Source organism: Carya illinoinensis, chromosome 10 (assembly GCF_018687715.1).
Source record: "Carya illinoinensis cultivar Pawnee chromosome 10, C.illinoinensisPawnee_v1, whole genome shotgun sequence".
NCBI lineage: Eukaryota > Viridiplantae > Streptophyta > Magnoliopsida > Fagales > Juglandaceae > Carya > Carya illinoinensis.
In genome coordinates this window covers 4,689,616-4,707,133 of record NC_056761.1, presented here as the reverse complement: position 1 = coordinate 4,707,133, position 17,518 = coordinate 4,689,616, and the positions used below count along the sequence as shown (strand labels likewise).

Here is a 17,518-nt window from a genome sequence, read left to right as displayed (position 1 = left end):
AGCAAACTCTTAAATTAAATTTTACTCTCGCAAAAAATTATTTTATAATTTCGCCCCCCAAATCAGCTACCCTTGTTCTAGTCCTGCATATAAAGTAGGGGTGTATAGGAACCGACCAAACTGGCTGTGAACTGATCAGACCGACGACTGGAGTACGGAATCGGCAAAGAACTAATCAGCGAGTGAGAGGAATTGAAGGAAAATCGACATCAGCGGTTCAGCGCTAGTTTGAACTCCTGGGAAACTACTGCCGACTGATCTGGTCCCCCTCTTCTTCTTCCCCGCATCATCTTCTTCAATTCTTCCTCTCTACAACCTCCTTCTTCTTCCATGTTAGACGACGGCACAAATCTTCTTTATTCTTCCTTAGTTCCTCCTCTTTTACAGAAAATGCCAATGGTAGACCGATGACTGCATCAATGCATATTGAGACCAATATGATTGGTTTTCTCTCCCCAAATCCTCAGTTTCAACTGGTTTAATAAAGTTATGGCAGAAGTCAGTGGTGTCTCGGTTTGGCACCGAAACCGACGCCGAACCCATTAGTGTACAACCCTAATATAAAGTTACGTATTAAGGAAAATGTTATTCTTTTTGTTGGTTGCAACTGAAATTTTTTATTTTTTTATTATTTTTATTTTTATTTAATGATTAAATAAGTATTTTTAATAATGTTATCAATTTAAAAAAAATATTTAAAAGTGATAAAAAAATACATGTAAATAAAAAAATTAAAAAAACAAAAAGCAAGAATAGCTAGCGGAATTCGGAGCCCCGGCGGTGGCTGTGCCTACGTTTTAATTATTACTAGCCGGGCACACGACATGAGCCATGAGGAGCTTAGGCAATCCTGTCAACGAGAGTTTTTACTAGGATTTATGTTGTAGTAATTTTATCATAATTTTAATATAATTCTACAATGCTAATGTCGCATGCAACCCGTGCATAATGTCCGTGTGCTTAGCATATTTTTCATATGAAGATACATATATAAAATAAGAAATTATACACATACTATATATGAAGGGGTAAAAATATTTAGGTCCAAGCCCAATCCACCAACTTTAAGATTCATATCCTAAAGTTGACTTAAGATATGAAAAAGTTAACTGTTTATTATATTTTGTGTAAGAATTTAAAAAATTTATAATGATGAAATAAGATGAAATGAAATAAAACATACTCTGAATTCAAATGGTCCATAAATATTCAATTATTTAGATAATATATATTTCAATTACTTACAAAAAAGTTCAACAATTATTTTATTAGTTTTCTTCATATTTTGTAGCAAATGTCAGCGAAGTTTTTGCTGCAACTATATTGCCATTTGCGACAAGATAGAGCGTCGTAAAAGGAACTTGCGTGAACGTTGAAGTATTTGTGTCGAAAATATTATCGCTATTAATAGTTCAACCAAGGTCTGTTTGGCTCCAATTTACATTTCGCCGCGAGTTTTGCAATTTTTTCCGACGAATTCTTCAGTTTGGCGACATAATAGACCGTGACGTAAACTTATCATTTGTAGCTGCATTGCAGTTTTTGCGACGAAAATATTGCCCCGGGAGTGATATTTCCATTGGCAGCAATTTATGGGCATTTACGGTACCAAATGTTGGACATTACCTGCGTTTTCCCTACCATATCTTTTGAGTACTTTATTGCCGCGACTGAAACTGAAACTGAAGTAACGGCAACTGTTTTTAGTGATGCCATTCAAATTTTGCCATTGTAAACTTTTTTAGACGGATTACTACCGACCATTTTAGCGGCAAAAATTGTTGGACGGGAAATATCATTTACGGCGCTTTATTATGCCGCAAAAACTTGATTTTGTTGTATTAGCTCTTTACTATTACTGTAGAGACCTCAAAAGATTGAAGAAGTTTTCCTTAAAAACTCTACAGGGCTGGCTATTCCCCGGTTGCCTAATTTTAAACGATGATAGGACGAAGTCTTTGCATCAAATACATCTGATTGATCATTATTTACATGTGGACGATGTCATTGCTGCCGTCAGATGTATCACTTTAGGCTTTGCTACCAGCCTACTTGACTGGATGCCACTTTGACTGTGATATTTATTAAAAAAAGATTTTATTTTATTTCTCAGAAAAATACAATCACCTAATCATCATTATCTAAGTTTTCATTAAGAAATTTAAAAAAAAAATACAAAAAGTCATCTTGGAGTTCCTAAATAAATCTTAGTAAGTTAGTAGCACGAAATTGCTTTATTGTTGTCGTTGGCAGAATATAGATATATATATTTATATAATAGATGAGAAATGCTATTTGACATCTTATTTTGACACCTAATTTTGACACCTTTTATATTTTTTGAAAAATTTTTTTATTTAATATTTAAGGAAGTGATTATTAGTATATTGATATTTTTTAAAAATATTTTTAAATGATAAAAAAATATGAAGAAAAAAATTAAAAACAATGAGGGAGTGATTTTGGCATACTGGTAAGAGGAATCGGTCAATAGGAGGCGGCAAAGTAGCTTAGCTCATAATAGATTTGTAACGAATGGAACGACGTTGCTTCAAAATATAACCCTAACAATTAAAAAGAAAAATTCTCTCTCACCTCTCCTTTTTTGTAAGCTTTGTATCATGTAAGATCTATATCTTGATCTTCGAATTTGTAATATGGTATAAGATGGGATGACGAACATAGGGATTGGAGGGCCAATTTGCCCCTCGGCATGCAGATGAGGGCACCTGCCCATAAGGGGTAGTGTCAGGATTCAGAGCCCCAAACGGTCCCCCTATGCAGGGCTAAGATGGGAACAAGGAGACCTCTCGTCAGGGTAGCACCCCTATTGAATAATACAATACGATTAGATTCAGTTGCCTTCAATGGTAGTTGATTTGGTATGCATTTCTCAAAGTTTCGGATCTTATTGGCTTATACTACATACACATAGATACACCCACAAACATACATGCAACAAAAATATATGCACATACATATATAACCATTAAACTTAGTAACCATTAAACTTAGTTATGAAAAAGTTGTGAAAAGTATTCATGCATGTCTATTATTATACTTTTGTCACCTCACATTTTTGGAATTTGAAATGTTGTAATCAAACATTTGTTTATTTTGTTGGAAAATTATATGTGCAGTCATTTTTGCGGACTCCTTTGTGCACTCCAGTGATATGATTGGTTGTGTATTAAAAAAAAATTAATCCAGCCAATCATATCAGTGGAGTGCGCAGGGAGTGTGCAAAAATGACTGTATGTAGCATTACTCTATTTTGTTTGGTCCCTTTTTAGAGTACTATACATGATGGATAAGGTGCACTAAAAGTTAAAAAGTAAAAGAAGATAAACACCATTCATGCCTCTGATCTTGACCTGAACAAAAGAGGCCGGGTTTTTATTAAAAGATCATAATTTACGTTACATGTATCTCTTGGCCTAACGCACAACAGACATTTATTTACCTAAACTTTAAGTATACAACAAACTCAACGCGCGGACGACACAGTACATGACGACCATGATCAGACAAAAATGTGCAAGTATGCACGCTAAGTTGCTAACACGAATTCGACAGTACTCTTGCCCAAACATTACTCTAATCCAAGCCAAGCTCCCTCCTACGCTCCACGGAAAAACTCCAAGATCTTCTTCGGATCAGGAAGACTCTTAGCGACACTCTCCCTCTCCATGCACCTCTTTGTCCATGCAATTATCTTCGGGAACTTTACCTCCATGCTAAAGTTACCAAACGTCTCGAAGGTTTGGAACCAGCTGGAGAAAGTAATGAGAGAAATGTCGACAAACCCAAATGCTTCACCTTGAAAATAAGGCTTGTCTCCCAGCTCTTCCTCTAATATCTTGAAGATCTCAAAGAACTCTTTCTTTGCTGCTTCCTGCTCTTCTCCTTTTGTGGTCCGTATTCTCCGTGAAGGCAGATACACCTGCATTAATTTTACACTCTCAAATATTGTATACGTCATAAGTACTCTTCATATATTACAAAACAGGTGCAGAGTTTGAAGCACTAAAAATAGATAAATTTGTCAAAACAAATCAAATCGTAAAAGAAATTAGAATTCGTACCTTCTTATCAATCAAATCAGCCCGGAATCTAGCTTGCATAAGGACACGAGGGCATCAATGGAGACCTATCCTTCCAAACCTCATCTATATATTGAACAATGATGAGAGATTCACAAACCGGTTTCCCGTTGTGGATTAAAACTGGAATCTTCTTGTAAACTGGGTTCATCTTGAGAAGCAGATCGCTCTTGTTTCCAAGCAGGTCTTCCTCCCTAGACTCATACTTGATCTCCTTCTCAGCTAAGGCGATCGATCCTGACTCTCATCCCAAACATGCTGGCCCAGAAATCCAGTAGAATCACCTGATCATCAGCCGCCATTGTAGAGACCTCAAAAGATTGAGAAGAAATTAAAGTGAGATACACAGAGGAAGCAAAAGAGATGTGGAGCACGTTAAAGAACTTAATCCTTCTATTTATAATTTGTAATGGCATGCATCCAATGAAAAGCTTGAATAATTTATTAAGCAGTGTCGGTAGTAACACAGAAATTATATAAAAATAATTTTAAAAATTGACGTAATTTATCGTATTATAAAATTATTTTTATTATTTTATAAAAGTACTTTCTTAATTAATTTGACTCTACCAACAACCTCCCCTAGTGTGTTGTTTTCTAAAGCGGAGGACAATCTCAGTGATGTCACTGCTTTCGTAGTGTTAATGTGCCACTAATTGCTTTGTTACGACGTTGTTTTGCCTGCTTTTTCTTTTTTTTTTTTTAATGTTAAAATGTCGCCTTAATTTCAACGTATAGCATCAGTTTCTAGGCTGCCTAATTTTACCATAAAACATATAAAATATTATTTTATTAAAAAGTTCTAGAAAAATTATACAGGAGTGAGGAGGCTATCAGCCTATCATTTTTCTATAGTTGGATGCTCTATTCACTACTTAAAACAAGGAAAATTCTATGTGCAATCATTTTTGTGGAGTCCTTTGTATACTCCAGTGATATGATTGGTTGTGTATTAAAAAAAATTTAATCCAGTCAATCATATCAGTGAAGTACGTAAAGAGTGCACAAAAATGACTGTACGTAACATTACTCTTTAAACAATTAAAGGAGTAGTTGTTCCAAATGAACACGTTAACAAAACCTATTATTTATTAGTATGACCTATTTTTTACAAAATGCTTATGTATATTCTATCTAAGTACAATATAATTAATCAAAATATCTAAATGAGATCGTCGCTCTCTCGTTAAATATAATTAATCAAATATGACATTTATACTAAATTTTTTAATAATTTTCTTTTCAATATAGACTACTAAATAATCTCTAAAAAAGTCATTATCCATTTTGTTTTGAAGCCTTGTCTTTTAACGATGTTTATAACCGAAAAAACTCTCTGAGTAGTTGCCGTTGAAAATAAAAGTGTCAAGACAAGTCGAATAAATCTATCATGATCAACCAGATGATGTTCCAGCCTTCATAGCGTTTTTCAACCTACATTCGTCCCTGCCGATTGCTTTCCATTTTATTTGATAATTAGATAAATCTTTCAAAAACATTCAATATTCAATTACTTAGATAATATATATTTGAGTAGTGCTCTATATATATATATATATATATATTTACAGTTTTATTTATAAAAGAACGTACAAGAATTGTTTTATTACTTTTTTAAAGTAAAAAATTTGAATTTTAAATTTTATAATATTCAATATATCAATAACTCACACATTGGTCAGAAGTTTTTTTTATAAATTTTTCTTCAGTACAATTAGCATTACTCTATATATTTATCTTCTATTTTTAGATTTAATATATTACATATTTATATACCGCAATCATATCAGAAATGCATGCAATTAGGAAGTCAAACAGTGAGAGAAACTAAAGCCTAAATGAAGCCGTGCATGCCTTGTTATCGATCAAATTAGCCAAACACCTGGCTTGAGCTCTCTGATAAAGATCAGAGGGCAGCAGTGGAGATCTGTCATTCCAGACCTCATCTGTGTACTGAATAATGATGAGTGATTCACATATAGGTTTCCCGTTGTGGATTAGAACTGGGATTTTCTTGTAAATTGGGTTCATCTCGATAAGCAGATTGCTCTTTTTTCTGATCAAGTCCTCCTCCAGACGCTCATACTTGATCTCCTTCTCAGCCAACGCAATCTTGAACCTCATTCCATACATGCAGACCCAGAAATCCAATAGAGTTACCTGATTATCTGCCATTGTCACCGGCCTCAAAGGATTAAAGAGGAAATTAATTAAAGGGAGATAGAGGAAGCAAATGAGATATGGAGTAGTACTCTTGTGAACTTCATAACCCACCTTTTTATAATTTGTATAAAGGCACGTCCAATGAAAGCTTGCGCCTCTTCTTTCTTTTTTCTTTTTTTTTTTTTTTTTGGGTTAAATTATTGTCTTTTTAAGATTATTTTTTTAAATAAAAATTCTATGTGCAGTCACTAATGTGATTAACTACATTATTTTTTAATATAAAATAATTATTTTGACAAGTCACGTCAGTAGATAGCACAAAGAATATATAAAAATGACTGTATAAATAGAACTTTTTTTTAAAAGTCCACCACTTCCCAACATGCAGTTAATATATCTTAAAAAAAAATATGTTTCTATGTTTCCAACAATAATTTTTTTTTAAGATTTATCTTTTTTACTAATGGTCATGTTTTTAGAATTAATTTAAAAACATTAAAACGAGACCAATTGTTTTTTTTTATTAAAAAGGTGGCCAATAAATATTAAAAACCAGGGTAATGGTTAGCTTTGCTGTAGAGGCTCTCTAAAATTGGGATGTTAAGTTTATCAAAGTTAAAAGCTTACTGTAATTTGGTACATTACTCACGTGGATGAAGAAATACACTTCTACTGCTTGTTGCTTTTTGTGCATGTATCTATGTTTAGCCTCTAAATGAGTGTAATATTTTTTTGCTTTCAATGGGATCTGTTTCAATTTCTCAATTGTAACTACGAGGCCTATATGCATCCAGCTGATCTAGTAAGTGGCCACTATTTACATTAATAGCACAAGGTATTATGCTGTTACACAGGTTTGAACTCAAACAATTGAACCTGGTCTTTTAGTATGGATTATGGCCATCATCAGCACTGTAATGCTTTGTGCAACACTTTAATTCCCCAGTTATTTTAGGTATTTGTGGGATAATACTTGATTGTTTGTAAAAAGCAAAATTATTGATCATGATTAGTTTGAAGAATACTTAAGAGGTGATTGATTTAAGGGAGAGTGCCAAAAGATTTAAGTGCATCAAATATTAAGATTTTTGGTTTTTGCAAGCAACTAGAGAGCAAAAAAGACCATTTCTTGTTTGGCATGAATTTACAACGATTGCAACCCAATTAGATTGGTTTTTGCAATCTATACAATTTACGACGATGTACACCTACCTGGGAAATCATGATTGTAGACTATTTGTAATGCTCTAGAATTTTGTAGCCAATGTCAGCGAAGTTTTTGCTGCAAATACATTGCCATTTCCGACAAGATAAAGCGCCGTAGAAGGTACTTGCGTGAACGTTGAAGTACTTGCGTCGAAAATGTTGTCGCCATTAATAGTTCAACCAAGGTCTATTTGCCTCCCATTTACATTTTGCCGTGAGTTTTGGAATTTTTCCCGGCAAATTCGTCACTTTTGGCAAACCAATAGACCGTCACGTAAACTAATCATTTGTGGCTTCATTTCAGTTTTTGCGACGAAAATATTACCCCGAGAGTGAGATTCCATTGGCTGCGATTTCTGGGCATCTAGGGCACCAAATGTTGGACATTACATCTGCGTTTTCCCTACCACATCATATCTTTTGCGTCCCTACCCTGAGAGTGAGAAATTCTTTAGCATTGCTTGTTCAGTTCAGTAATTTTAGAGAGGCAGCGTCGTCTTCTACCTTGAGATGTTTCCGATCATAATTTCTAACAATGATGGCAATCATGACACAACTCACTGGAGATGAGAGCATAACATCACAAACACCAAAGATGATAAAAGCATCCGTTCTTTTTCATTAACTTGCAAAAACACCATAGTTCACTGGAATGATCACCAAAGATCACAGAGAATTACAAGAAACACCAAAGATTGCCTAGAACAAGCAATCGTGGTCACTTTGCAAAATAAAATTGTCAAGAATTTCGAACTTTTTTCTTTTTTTGGCAAAATGCCTTTGGTTGGGAGAGATAGTTGGTTATGGAGAGAGTGGGTCTGGGCGGCATTCGGTGAGGGAACTGGCTTTGGGCAAATCCGAGGGTTGGGAAGCAAGGGTGTTCGTCGGTTTGGAAGAGGGTGGGTCTAGACGGCATCCTCTGTTTTGTGGTCCAAGTTAAGTATTTCAAGAGACTTACGTGGCAACATTTTATTAGTGGCTTTTTTTAGATATTATTGGAATGACCTGTTAGAAGATTTTCTCTTCACAGTTTCCACCCTCAGCAAAAACATTACTCTATTCGGGGCCAAGCCTCTTCCTAAGCCTCTCCCTATACTCCACAACAAACTCATAGACCTTCTGGGGGTCCTGAAGACTCTTGGCGACACTCTCTCTCTGCATGCACCTTTTTGCCCATTCAGTGATCTTGGGGAACTCTGCCTCAATGCTGAATTTCCCAAACATCTCAAAGGCACGGAACCAGCAGGAGAAAGTGACGAGAGAAATGTCGACAAATCCAAATGTTTCACCCCCAAAATAAGGCCTGTCTCCCAGCTCTCCCTCCAATATCTTGAAAGTTTCAAGTAACCCGTTCTTTGCTGCCTCCTGCTCTTCTCCGTTTCCCCATAGTAGTCCCCCCCTTGGAGGCACAGTCACCTGCAATTTTTCACTTATTTGCATTAACAGTACTCTTTATATTACAAAACAAATGGAGGAGATCAGTTCAATTATTTCTTCAATTTTTCTATACTTCTTTTAAATCCAGAAAAAAAAAAATAAATAAATAAATAAAATAAAATAAAATAAAATAAAATAAAATTAAGAAGTCATAATTTATTAGGGATCATAATAGATAACCCAAGCTCAATTAACCCAAAGAACTTAAAACAATAACATAGATAAACAAACACTTATAAACTCCGGTTGACTCATTAATTTCTTGCTTCTAGGGCACACAGATGAATCATTTGGTGAGAGAAGATGCTAAAACCCAATCAAATTCATCAAACAAATTAATCCGTAAGAGAAACTAATTAATCAGCCAAGATGAAGAGGCGCATACCTTCTTATCGACAAAATTAGCCCAGAACCTAGCCTGAGCTCGCTGATAAGGATCAGAGGGCAACAATGGAGATCTATCATTCCAAATCTCATCTATGTATTGAACGATGTTGAGGGATTCACATACAGGTTTCCCGTTGTGGACTAGAACTGGAATCTGCTTGTAAATCGGGTTCATCTTGAGAAGCAGATCGCTCTTGTTTCCTAAGGCTAACAAGCCCTCCTCCCTAGACTCATACTTGATCTCCTTCTCAGCCAACGCAATCCTGACCCTCATCCCAAACATGCTAACCCAGTAATCCAGCAAAATCACCTCATCATCTGCCATTGTCGCACCCCTCAAAGAGTCAAAGTATTGAAGAAATTAATTAAGGGGCCGGAGATACAGAAAGCAAAAGAGTCGTCGTGTATTTTGCGAACATATCCAAAATTCTCTAAACACAAACGTATTAATTGTAAGGTTTTTAATTTTGGGTTTTTAAACGTTGTTGTATGTTTTGGGCCGTTTGAGTTTTTAAAATCTATTCCTCCGTCAAAATGAGGGTTTTTAGATAATAATAAAAAATATTAAAAAATAATAATAATAAAACATCACTTATTCCTCTTTACATAATAAAAATATTTTATCTCATATTATCTTATAATTATAATTTTTTCAAATTTTCACATAAAATATAATAAATAATTTAATTTTTTTAAATTTAAAATATTAATAATATTAAAAAATAATTTTAAATTATTTTTTATTTAATTTTTTATTTTCATTTAAAACTACCTCATCTTATTTTATTATCAAAACTGCACCTTAATCTCATAGATTAAAGATTTCATATATCTGATAGATATATCTTATAATAAAAATAATTTTAAAATTTATTAATTTCATCAATTTATAAAATTAATTTTATAAAATGCCTTTCCACAAAAATATTTTCTTAATTTATTTGACCCTACCAACTATCTACCCTTGTGTGTCGTCCTCGTAATAGTATCCCCTACATCCTCCCGCGCAATTCCAGATTGTCCAGATCATGAAAGTGTTGACACTGCTTTCGTAGTATAAATGACTCATTTAGTTACGCAGTTAATATAATATAAGACGAGATTTTATATTGAAAATTAAATAAAATATTATTATAATATAATATTTTTAATATTAATTTTATTTTAAAATTTAAAAAAAGTCAAATTATTTATTATATTTAATTTGTATGAAAATTTAAAAAAATTTTAATAATATTTAATAATAGAATGAGATATTTTAATTTTATATAAGAAAACCAGCTCTTAAATGTACCACTTGCATTGTTATAACGTTGTTTTGCATGTTTTTAATTTTTAAGCGAGTAGGCTTTATTAAAAAAATAAAAAACATGATACACGTCGCCTTAATTTCAACGAATATTATATACGTGTATCACTTTCTAGGTCGCCTAATTTTACCATAAAACATTTATGAGAACTTCAAACTCAAGTTCTGTTCACCATTGAAATGATTAAAGGAGTAATTGTTCAAAATGAACACTTAAACCAAAGTTTGAATTCAACGTGTTAAAAGTCACAAAAACTAACAAATTAATTAATTTTTATTTTTATTTTATTTTATTCATTCATGAAAGTAAGTTAAAGTTGTGACTTGATATAATTACAAGCCAATTAGGGCTGTTCACCCGACCCGATCCGGACTGTATTAGCAGCATTCCGACCCGACCCGCCTGTTTCCACTACCGAATATGGCTTTCCCGAACCGTTACCCGTTACCCGTTTACCCGACTCGTTTTGTTTCGAGTTTTCCGTTTTAATTTATTTGGTATGCTATAAGACATTCGTTTCAGACCTTTTCTCTTCGAATACCCAGTAACCCAAACCCAAATGGTTCAGCTTCTTTGCTTTCAAGCCGAACCCAGACCAACATTCCTCTGGCTTCTACAAGCTTCTTTTCGATAATGATAACGTCTTCTAAGGTTTCCAGTATTTACTGGTCTGAACCATGGCCGTGATTCAATGATCATGGCTTCCATCGACGCGTCCTCAAAAACCGGTCGAGCCAGATCCTCTCCTCCGCCATAACCCCAAATGCTAATCCACCGTTTATGTCCAGGGCCTTCTCGTCCGTGCCCACGTCGATCCGAGCCACTCTCTTCCCTGGGGATGGTATTGGCCCGGAGATCGCCGAATCTGTCAAACAGGTCCGTTTCTCTCTCTCTTTCGACGATATCCAATCGATTCTATCAAAGTTGAAATAACATTTTAATAAATAATATACTTATATGTACAACGCACGATTTTGAACCCGAATTTAGCTGCTTTTAGAGGCAACTTTCTCATCAGGAAATTTTTATTTGGAGAACGGAGATTTTGGTATTCTTTCTCACTTTCATTGCATAAGACATTTGGTTTCAGATCATCATGTATTCGACAAATGCTTGCCGGGTTTATGAGCAAGGAGGAGAGAGCGAGAGAAACGGGTATCGGGTAATTTTCGATTAAGTCAGAAACGGGTGCGGCCATTTCCGCTTCCGAAGAATACTGGAACGGTTCGGGTTTTTTTGTGTCGGTTCGGATAGGTTAAATCGGCCGGTTCGGAACAGCGGCTTATTTGTTCACCCCTAAAGCCAATTACTCATAATTGAAGTTCTCTTAGTACACAAATTAATTTGTGACTAATATAGTCTTAATTTCTATAACTCTTTACAGATAAACTGTGTAAAAGATTACACTCTATCTAAAGTAGAGATTTCATCCCTCACTCTTTAGAGGAAGAGAGGGCTTCCAAACCCTCTAGAAGAGGAAATGACTTTCACTCTATGAACAAAACGTCCAGGAGACTATTTCTTCTTTTATATTTACCTCAACAAAAGCAAATAACAAAATAAAAAAATATAGATGAGAAAATGACGAATTACAACTTGAAAAATTGTAGATTTGCATTTTCAGTCTTGCAGTAAAAAAAATACAAAAACAAATAGACCGTGGTGGCACGTAAGGGACACACGCCACCCTAGAAGTGTAGTGGATGGTTGGGTCTGAAGAAATCGAGGGCCTTGGTCCCAGAAATGATGCGCATGGTTGTAGCAGGAGCTTTCCCATGAGGTGGCGCCTAGAACTCACTAGCACTTTGACCTACGTGTGTGACTTAAGCGCTGTTCCGCTCGACGAAATTCTTTACCTGTTTGGAGGATTAACGGTTTGGGAATCTTGCGCTAGAACGCGTGGTGGTCACTGGAATCTAGAGAACAGCAAATCAGCATTTCACCACACTTTAGATAGAAAAACACAAATAAAAAATTGAAAAAAAATACTACACACTGTCTAGTCTAAACAGATGGGAGGAGGGAGGAAAGAGTTGAAGCCTCACTCCCCCTGGCATGGTTTATGTTGAAGGCGAGACTCTAGAAAGAAAAGGGAGATAGAGCGTTAGGGTTTCTAAAGACCAGCCAGCGGCAACCCCACCAAGCACTTCTAGTACTGTACTTCAAATTAATTTATTTGGAACAGAACTCACAACAATAATTAACACTTATTTTATTATTGTAGCAAATGATGCTTTCGTAACAAATATTTAACCACTAGTAATCATTTATCTTATAATGCCAGCAATTAGAACTAATTTTATTAGAATAAAATTCTCGATTACCAGGGGTGAAGCTAGAAATCTAATTTAGTGGGCTCAAACAAGTGTAAAAATTTGTGTAAAACATAACTTTATATATATATATATATATAAATACATATTGTCTAAGTACTCTAACCACAAAATAATTATATAAAAATAATTTTATAAATTGATGTGGCTTGATGTGTTTTATCAGATTGTAAAGTTACTTTAATTATAAAGTAGATCTATCAGATCAAATGAAGTTACATCAATTTTAGAGTTATTTTGTATAATTGTGAATGTAGCAATACTTAAAAAAGGAAAAATATAATCAACTAAGCTAAATGAGATTTGTCACTCTTTCCTTAAATATAATTAATCAAATATGGCATCCATGCTAAGTCTTTTAGCAATTTCATTCTCAATATTGACTACTAAATAATTTTTAAGAAAGTCATCCTTCATTTTGTTTCAAAACCTTGCCTTATTGATGTTCATAGTTGAAAAGGTTCATTAGTTGCCGTCGAAATTGGAAGTGTCAAAACAAATCGGATCAATCTATCAACTAGATAATATACATTGGCCTTTCTAGTAGTTTTCAATACCCAATATAAATAAGAAATTGTGGATAAATCTTGTAGAATTGGATGATAAGGCATATGGCGCTGGTAATGTTGTAGCTGAAATTTGATCTTTGAGTTGAAAATAGATGATTTTCGAATTTGAGGCAATGCATGTGAGGATCAAATCGAGTTTTTAACTTCTCTAGTAATCCCATAATTTTTTTTTTTTTTAGATTTTTGGGGAGCCTTGGCCCTTGGCACTGCTAAATTCGTCCCTGCCGATATCTTTCTTTTTTATTTTGTCAGCAGACAAATTCATAGATAAGCTAAATAGTTACAAGATACTAAATTCAATAGAGTGGGAGTCTTTAATAGTCATCTCAAAACAAACAAATGCAACACAAGTGGAATAAAAAAAAGATGGATCTGGAATAAAAAATTGGCTCCCACCCATTTTCTACTAAGGAGAAGCCGCTTGAAACAATTTGTGCATAGTCTGATAAACAGGCCATAAGACTACGACTAAAAGTTGTAGTTAATTGATGTTTTGCTACATGTTGTTTGTTTGAACTGGCTGTATGAGACTTTCACAATTATTTTATCTTGATCATTAGTTAGAAAAAGCGAGAATATAAGAATGTAGCAACTGGAACATAAGAACATAGGACCGTCACTATCTATGGAGGCACGTGTGGTTCATGCGCCACTTTAAAAAATAATGTAATGGTCAAATCTAAGAGATCCGAAGCCGCTGATCCTAGTAATACCGGGAGTGATGGTTGCAAACTCTCTCTGGTGCGACGGCGCATGAAACTCAAGTGCGGTATGAGCTGCACGAGACTCACGCCACACTTTTGATCAATTTTCTTCAACTTTCTGACAAGTCGATGGCTGGAAAGTCTACTAGTGGGGCGCGTGGTGGTCGTAAAAGGTTGGTAAGCAATAGATTAACACATCTTGGTGCTACGAATGAAAAACTTTAGAAAAATAGGAAAAAAAAATTATAGACAGCTTGTGTTAGAGAGACACGAGGGAAGGGGGGATGGAAGGGTGCTCCACCCCTATGGTGGAAAGAAATGGGAAGATGGCTAGAAGTTTAGAATAGAGAAAATGGCCTAAGAGAGAAATGCAAAATGGCACACACTTTCCGATTGCTTTCCATTTCATTTGATAATTAGATAAATCTTTTAAAAACATTAAGTATTCAATTCATTAGATAATATATATTTGAATGGTACTGCATATACTTACAGGTTTGCTTAAAAAACATACAAGATACATCCTATAAATTTGCTTTTAAAAGTAAAAAATTTAAATTTCAAATTTTGTAATTTTCACCATATTAATATCTGACATGTGGATAGTAAGTTTTTTATAAATTTTTTCTTCACTTACAATTAGCATTGCTCTATATATTTGTCTCCTATTTTAGATTTAATTTATCACATATTTAAATACCGCAATCATATAAGAAATGCATGCAATTGGGAAGTTATAGTTGTCTGAAACCTTTCATTAACTGCATCCTAATGAAATTACCTCGGGGATTTTCTACCAAATATTTCTATAAAAAAGGAGTTCTTATTCAAACATAACCCATGTTACGTGCCTCTTTCGACCTAACGGGTAACACATAGGAGACACGTACACGATAAGTATCCAAAAAAGTCAACGGACGACACACATGATAACCAGACCCTCAGCCAAAACCATACAAATTCAGAGATTCACAGTTTTCTACCCTCAGGCAAAAACCTTACTCTATTCGAGGCCAAGCCTCTTCCTATACTCCACAACAAACTCATCGACCTTCTGGGGGTCCTGAAGACTCTTGGCGACACTCTCTCTCTGCATGCACCTTTTTGCCCATTCAGTGATCTTGGGGAACTCCGCCTTCATGCTGAATTTCCCAAACGTCTCAAAGGCATGGAACCAGCAGGCGAAAGTGACGAGAGAAATGTCGACAAACCCAAATGTTTCACCCCCAAAATAAGGCTTGTCTCCCAGCTCTCCCTCCAATATCTTGAAAGTCTCAAGAAACTCGTTCCTTGCTGCCTCTTGCTCTTCTCCTTTTCCCCATAGTACTCCCGGCCTTGGAGCCACCTGCAATTTTGCACTTATTTGCATTAACAGTACTCTTTATATTACAAAACAAATGGAGGAGATCAGTTGACTTGTTTCTTCAAATTTTCTATACTTCTTTTAAATCCAGGAAAAAAAAAACAAATCATAATTTATTAGGGATCATAATAGATAACCCAAGCTCAATTTACAAAACAATAAAATAGATAAACAAACACTTATAAACTCCTGACAGTTGACTCATTAATATCTTGCTTCAAGGACACACAAATGAATCGTTTGCTGAGACTGAGAGAAGATTCTAAAACCGAATCAAATTCATCAAACAAATTAATCCGTAAGAGAAACTAATTAATCAGCCAAGATGAAGACGCGCATACCTTCTTATCGACAAAATCAGCCCAAAACCTAGCTTGAGCTCTCTGATAAGGATCAGAGGGCAACAATGGAGATCTATCATTCCAAATCTCGTCTATGTATTGAACGATGATGAGTGATTCACATACAGGTTTTCCGTTGTGGATTAGAACTGGAATCTTCTTGTAAATCGGGTTCATCTTGAGAAGCAGATCGCTCTTGTTTCCCAACAAGTCCTCCTCCCTAGACTCATACTTGATCTCCTTCTCAGCCAACGCAATCCTGACCCTCATCCCAAACACGCTAACCCAGTAATCCAGCAAAATCATCTCATCATCTGCCATTGTCACACGCCTCAAAGTTTGAAGAATGAAATTAAGGGGCCGGAGATAGAGAAAGCAAAAGAGACGTGGAGTACTTTTTGAACTTCTCCTCCTACGTACAAGATAGAGAATGCATTCAACACACTCAGAGACTCAGAGTCTTCGTTTATCAGTTTATTATATGTATCAAGCCCGATAATCCACCAAATGAGGCCATTTGTTTTTTTTAAATTATTTTTATATTCTTCATTAAAAAATTCATAACATCAATATAGATAAATCACTGAGTTTAAAAAAAAAAAATAGTTTTGGGACAGGAATTCGGGACCCAAATTGCGGTCCCAAAGCATTTCTAAATATGTATTAAAGGCACATCATATGCAATGAGCGCTCCTATTAAAAGCTTGCTACATGTTTTCGTGGTTTTATTGATAAAAAGAGTAATATTATGTATAATTGTTTTAAAAAATAGTCAGATTTATTATTAAAATATAATTTTATTTTTTATATGAATCTTATATTTATTTTTTTAAAATTATTATACGATTCTTACAAACTCACGACTGCAAATATTATTTCTATTTTAATTTTGACATTAAACCTAAAGTTAATACAAGTGCTCATTTAATGCTACTCTAATTATTTATACAAGTATCAATAAATGTTATAAAATTAATCATTTTAGGTATTTTTTTCATTTAAAATTCTTAAATTTATAGAATAATTTCAGGTAACCTCTTTATTTGGAGACAACTTAAGCTCCATTTGAAAATTGGACTAAATTGAGATATAATTTTAAGTTGAGTCTAACATTTAAATACTTAACTTTCAAATCATTAAACTCATATCAACTCAAAACCTCTTTACACGAATCTAAAATATTTTTCAACTCAACATTTCTTTACACGTAGTATCCACAACTTTTTTCAACTTCCTATAAATACATCTAAACTCTCCTTAACCTCTAAACACATCTAAACTCATTTTATGTAAATTTCACAAAACTCCCAGTTTGGATAGTAGGTTGAGTTGAGATGAAAGTTTAAAATATTATTTTTTAATATTATTATTATTTTGAGATTTGAAAAAGTTAAATTGTTTATTATATTTTGTATTGGAAGTTGAGAAAGTTGTAATAATTAGATGAGATGAGTTTAGTTGAGTTAGGCTAGACTTGGTAACCAAAAGCCACTAGTATTTATAAAAAAATTAACTCATTTCAATTTTTAACTTAACTTAATATCCAAATGGGCTTTAAGTATTTTATCAATGATTAAATTATTAATGATGCTTTGGAAAATA

The 17,518-nt window shown here is 34.2% G+C and overlaps 3 protein-coding genes across 4 annotated transcripts; all 3 read right to left on the bottom strand.

The window, feature by feature from the left end:
- Positions 1–3,369: 3,369 nt before the first annotated feature.
- LOC122278311 (probable glutathione S-transferase) lies at positions 3,370–6,278 on the bottom strand. 2 transcript variants are annotated; one of them, XM_043088499.1, is made up of 3 exons: positions 5,986–6,278; positions 4,086–4,113; positions 3,370–3,943 (listed from the first exon to the last, which is right to left on the bottom strand). In XM_043088499.1, exons 1-3 carry the CDS (start codon positions 6,276–6,278, stop codon positions 3,620–3,622), a joined length of 645 nt encoding a protein of 214 aa, XP_042944433.1. In that variant the 3' UTR covers positions 3,370–3,619. The 2 variants fall into 2 exon arrangements, with proteins under 2 accessions (XP_042944433.1, XP_042944434.1); XM_043088500.1 differs by lacking the exon at positions 4,086–4,113 and having other exon boundaries at positions 3,370–3,923; positions 5,938–6,278.
- A 1,790-nt stretch (positions 6,279–8,068) lies between these two features.
- Positions 8,069–16,288, bottom strand: LOC122279102 (probable glutathione S-transferase parC). Its single transcript, XM_043089442.1, has 3 exons — positions 16,231–16,288; positions 9,295–9,614; positions 8,069–8,888 (listed from the first exon to the last, which is right to left on the bottom strand). The coding sequence occupies exons 1-3, from the start codon at positions 16,235–16,237 to the stop codon at positions 8,529–8,531; spliced, it is 687 nt and encodes a 228-aa protein (XP_042945376.1). The 5' UTR covers positions 16,238–16,288; the 3' UTR covers positions 8,069–8,528.
- On the bottom strand, positions 15,002–16,237 carry LOC122279103 (probable glutathione S-transferase). Its single transcript, XM_043089444.1, has 2 exons — positions 15,917–16,237; positions 15,002–15,557 (listed from the first exon to the last, which is right to left on the bottom strand). Exons 1-2 carry the CDS (start codon positions 16,235–16,237, stop codon positions 15,216–15,218), a joined length of 663 nt encoding a protein of 220 aa, XP_042945378.1. The 3' UTR covers positions 15,002–15,215.
- Positions 16,289–17,518: the final 1,230 nt, after the last annotated feature.

Bases quoted from the DNA above. Each gene is read 5' to 3' on its own strand.
- LOC122278311 (XM_043088500.1), bottom strand. From the start codon at position 6,278: ATGGCAGATAATCAGGTAACTCTATTGGATTTCTGGGTCTGCATGTAT. The intron at 3,924-5,937 runs GCTTTAGTTTCT...GCCTTCACGGAG, and splicing joins GCATGCACGGCTTCATTTAG to AATACGGACCACAAAAGGAG.
- LOC122279102 (XM_043089442.1), bottom strand. The intron at 8,889-9,294 runs GTATGCGCCTCT...GAAAAATTGCAG, and splicing joins CTAATTTTGTCGATAAGAAG to GTGACTGTGCCTCCAAGGGG.
- LOC122279103 (XM_043089444.1), bottom strand. From the start codon at position 16,237: ATGGCAGATGATGAGATGATTTTGCTGGATTACTGGGTTAGCGTGTTT. The intron at 15,558-15,916 runs GTATGCGCGTCT...GCAAAATTGCAG, and splicing joins CTGATTTTGTCGATAAGAAG to GTGGCTCCAAGGCCGGGAGT.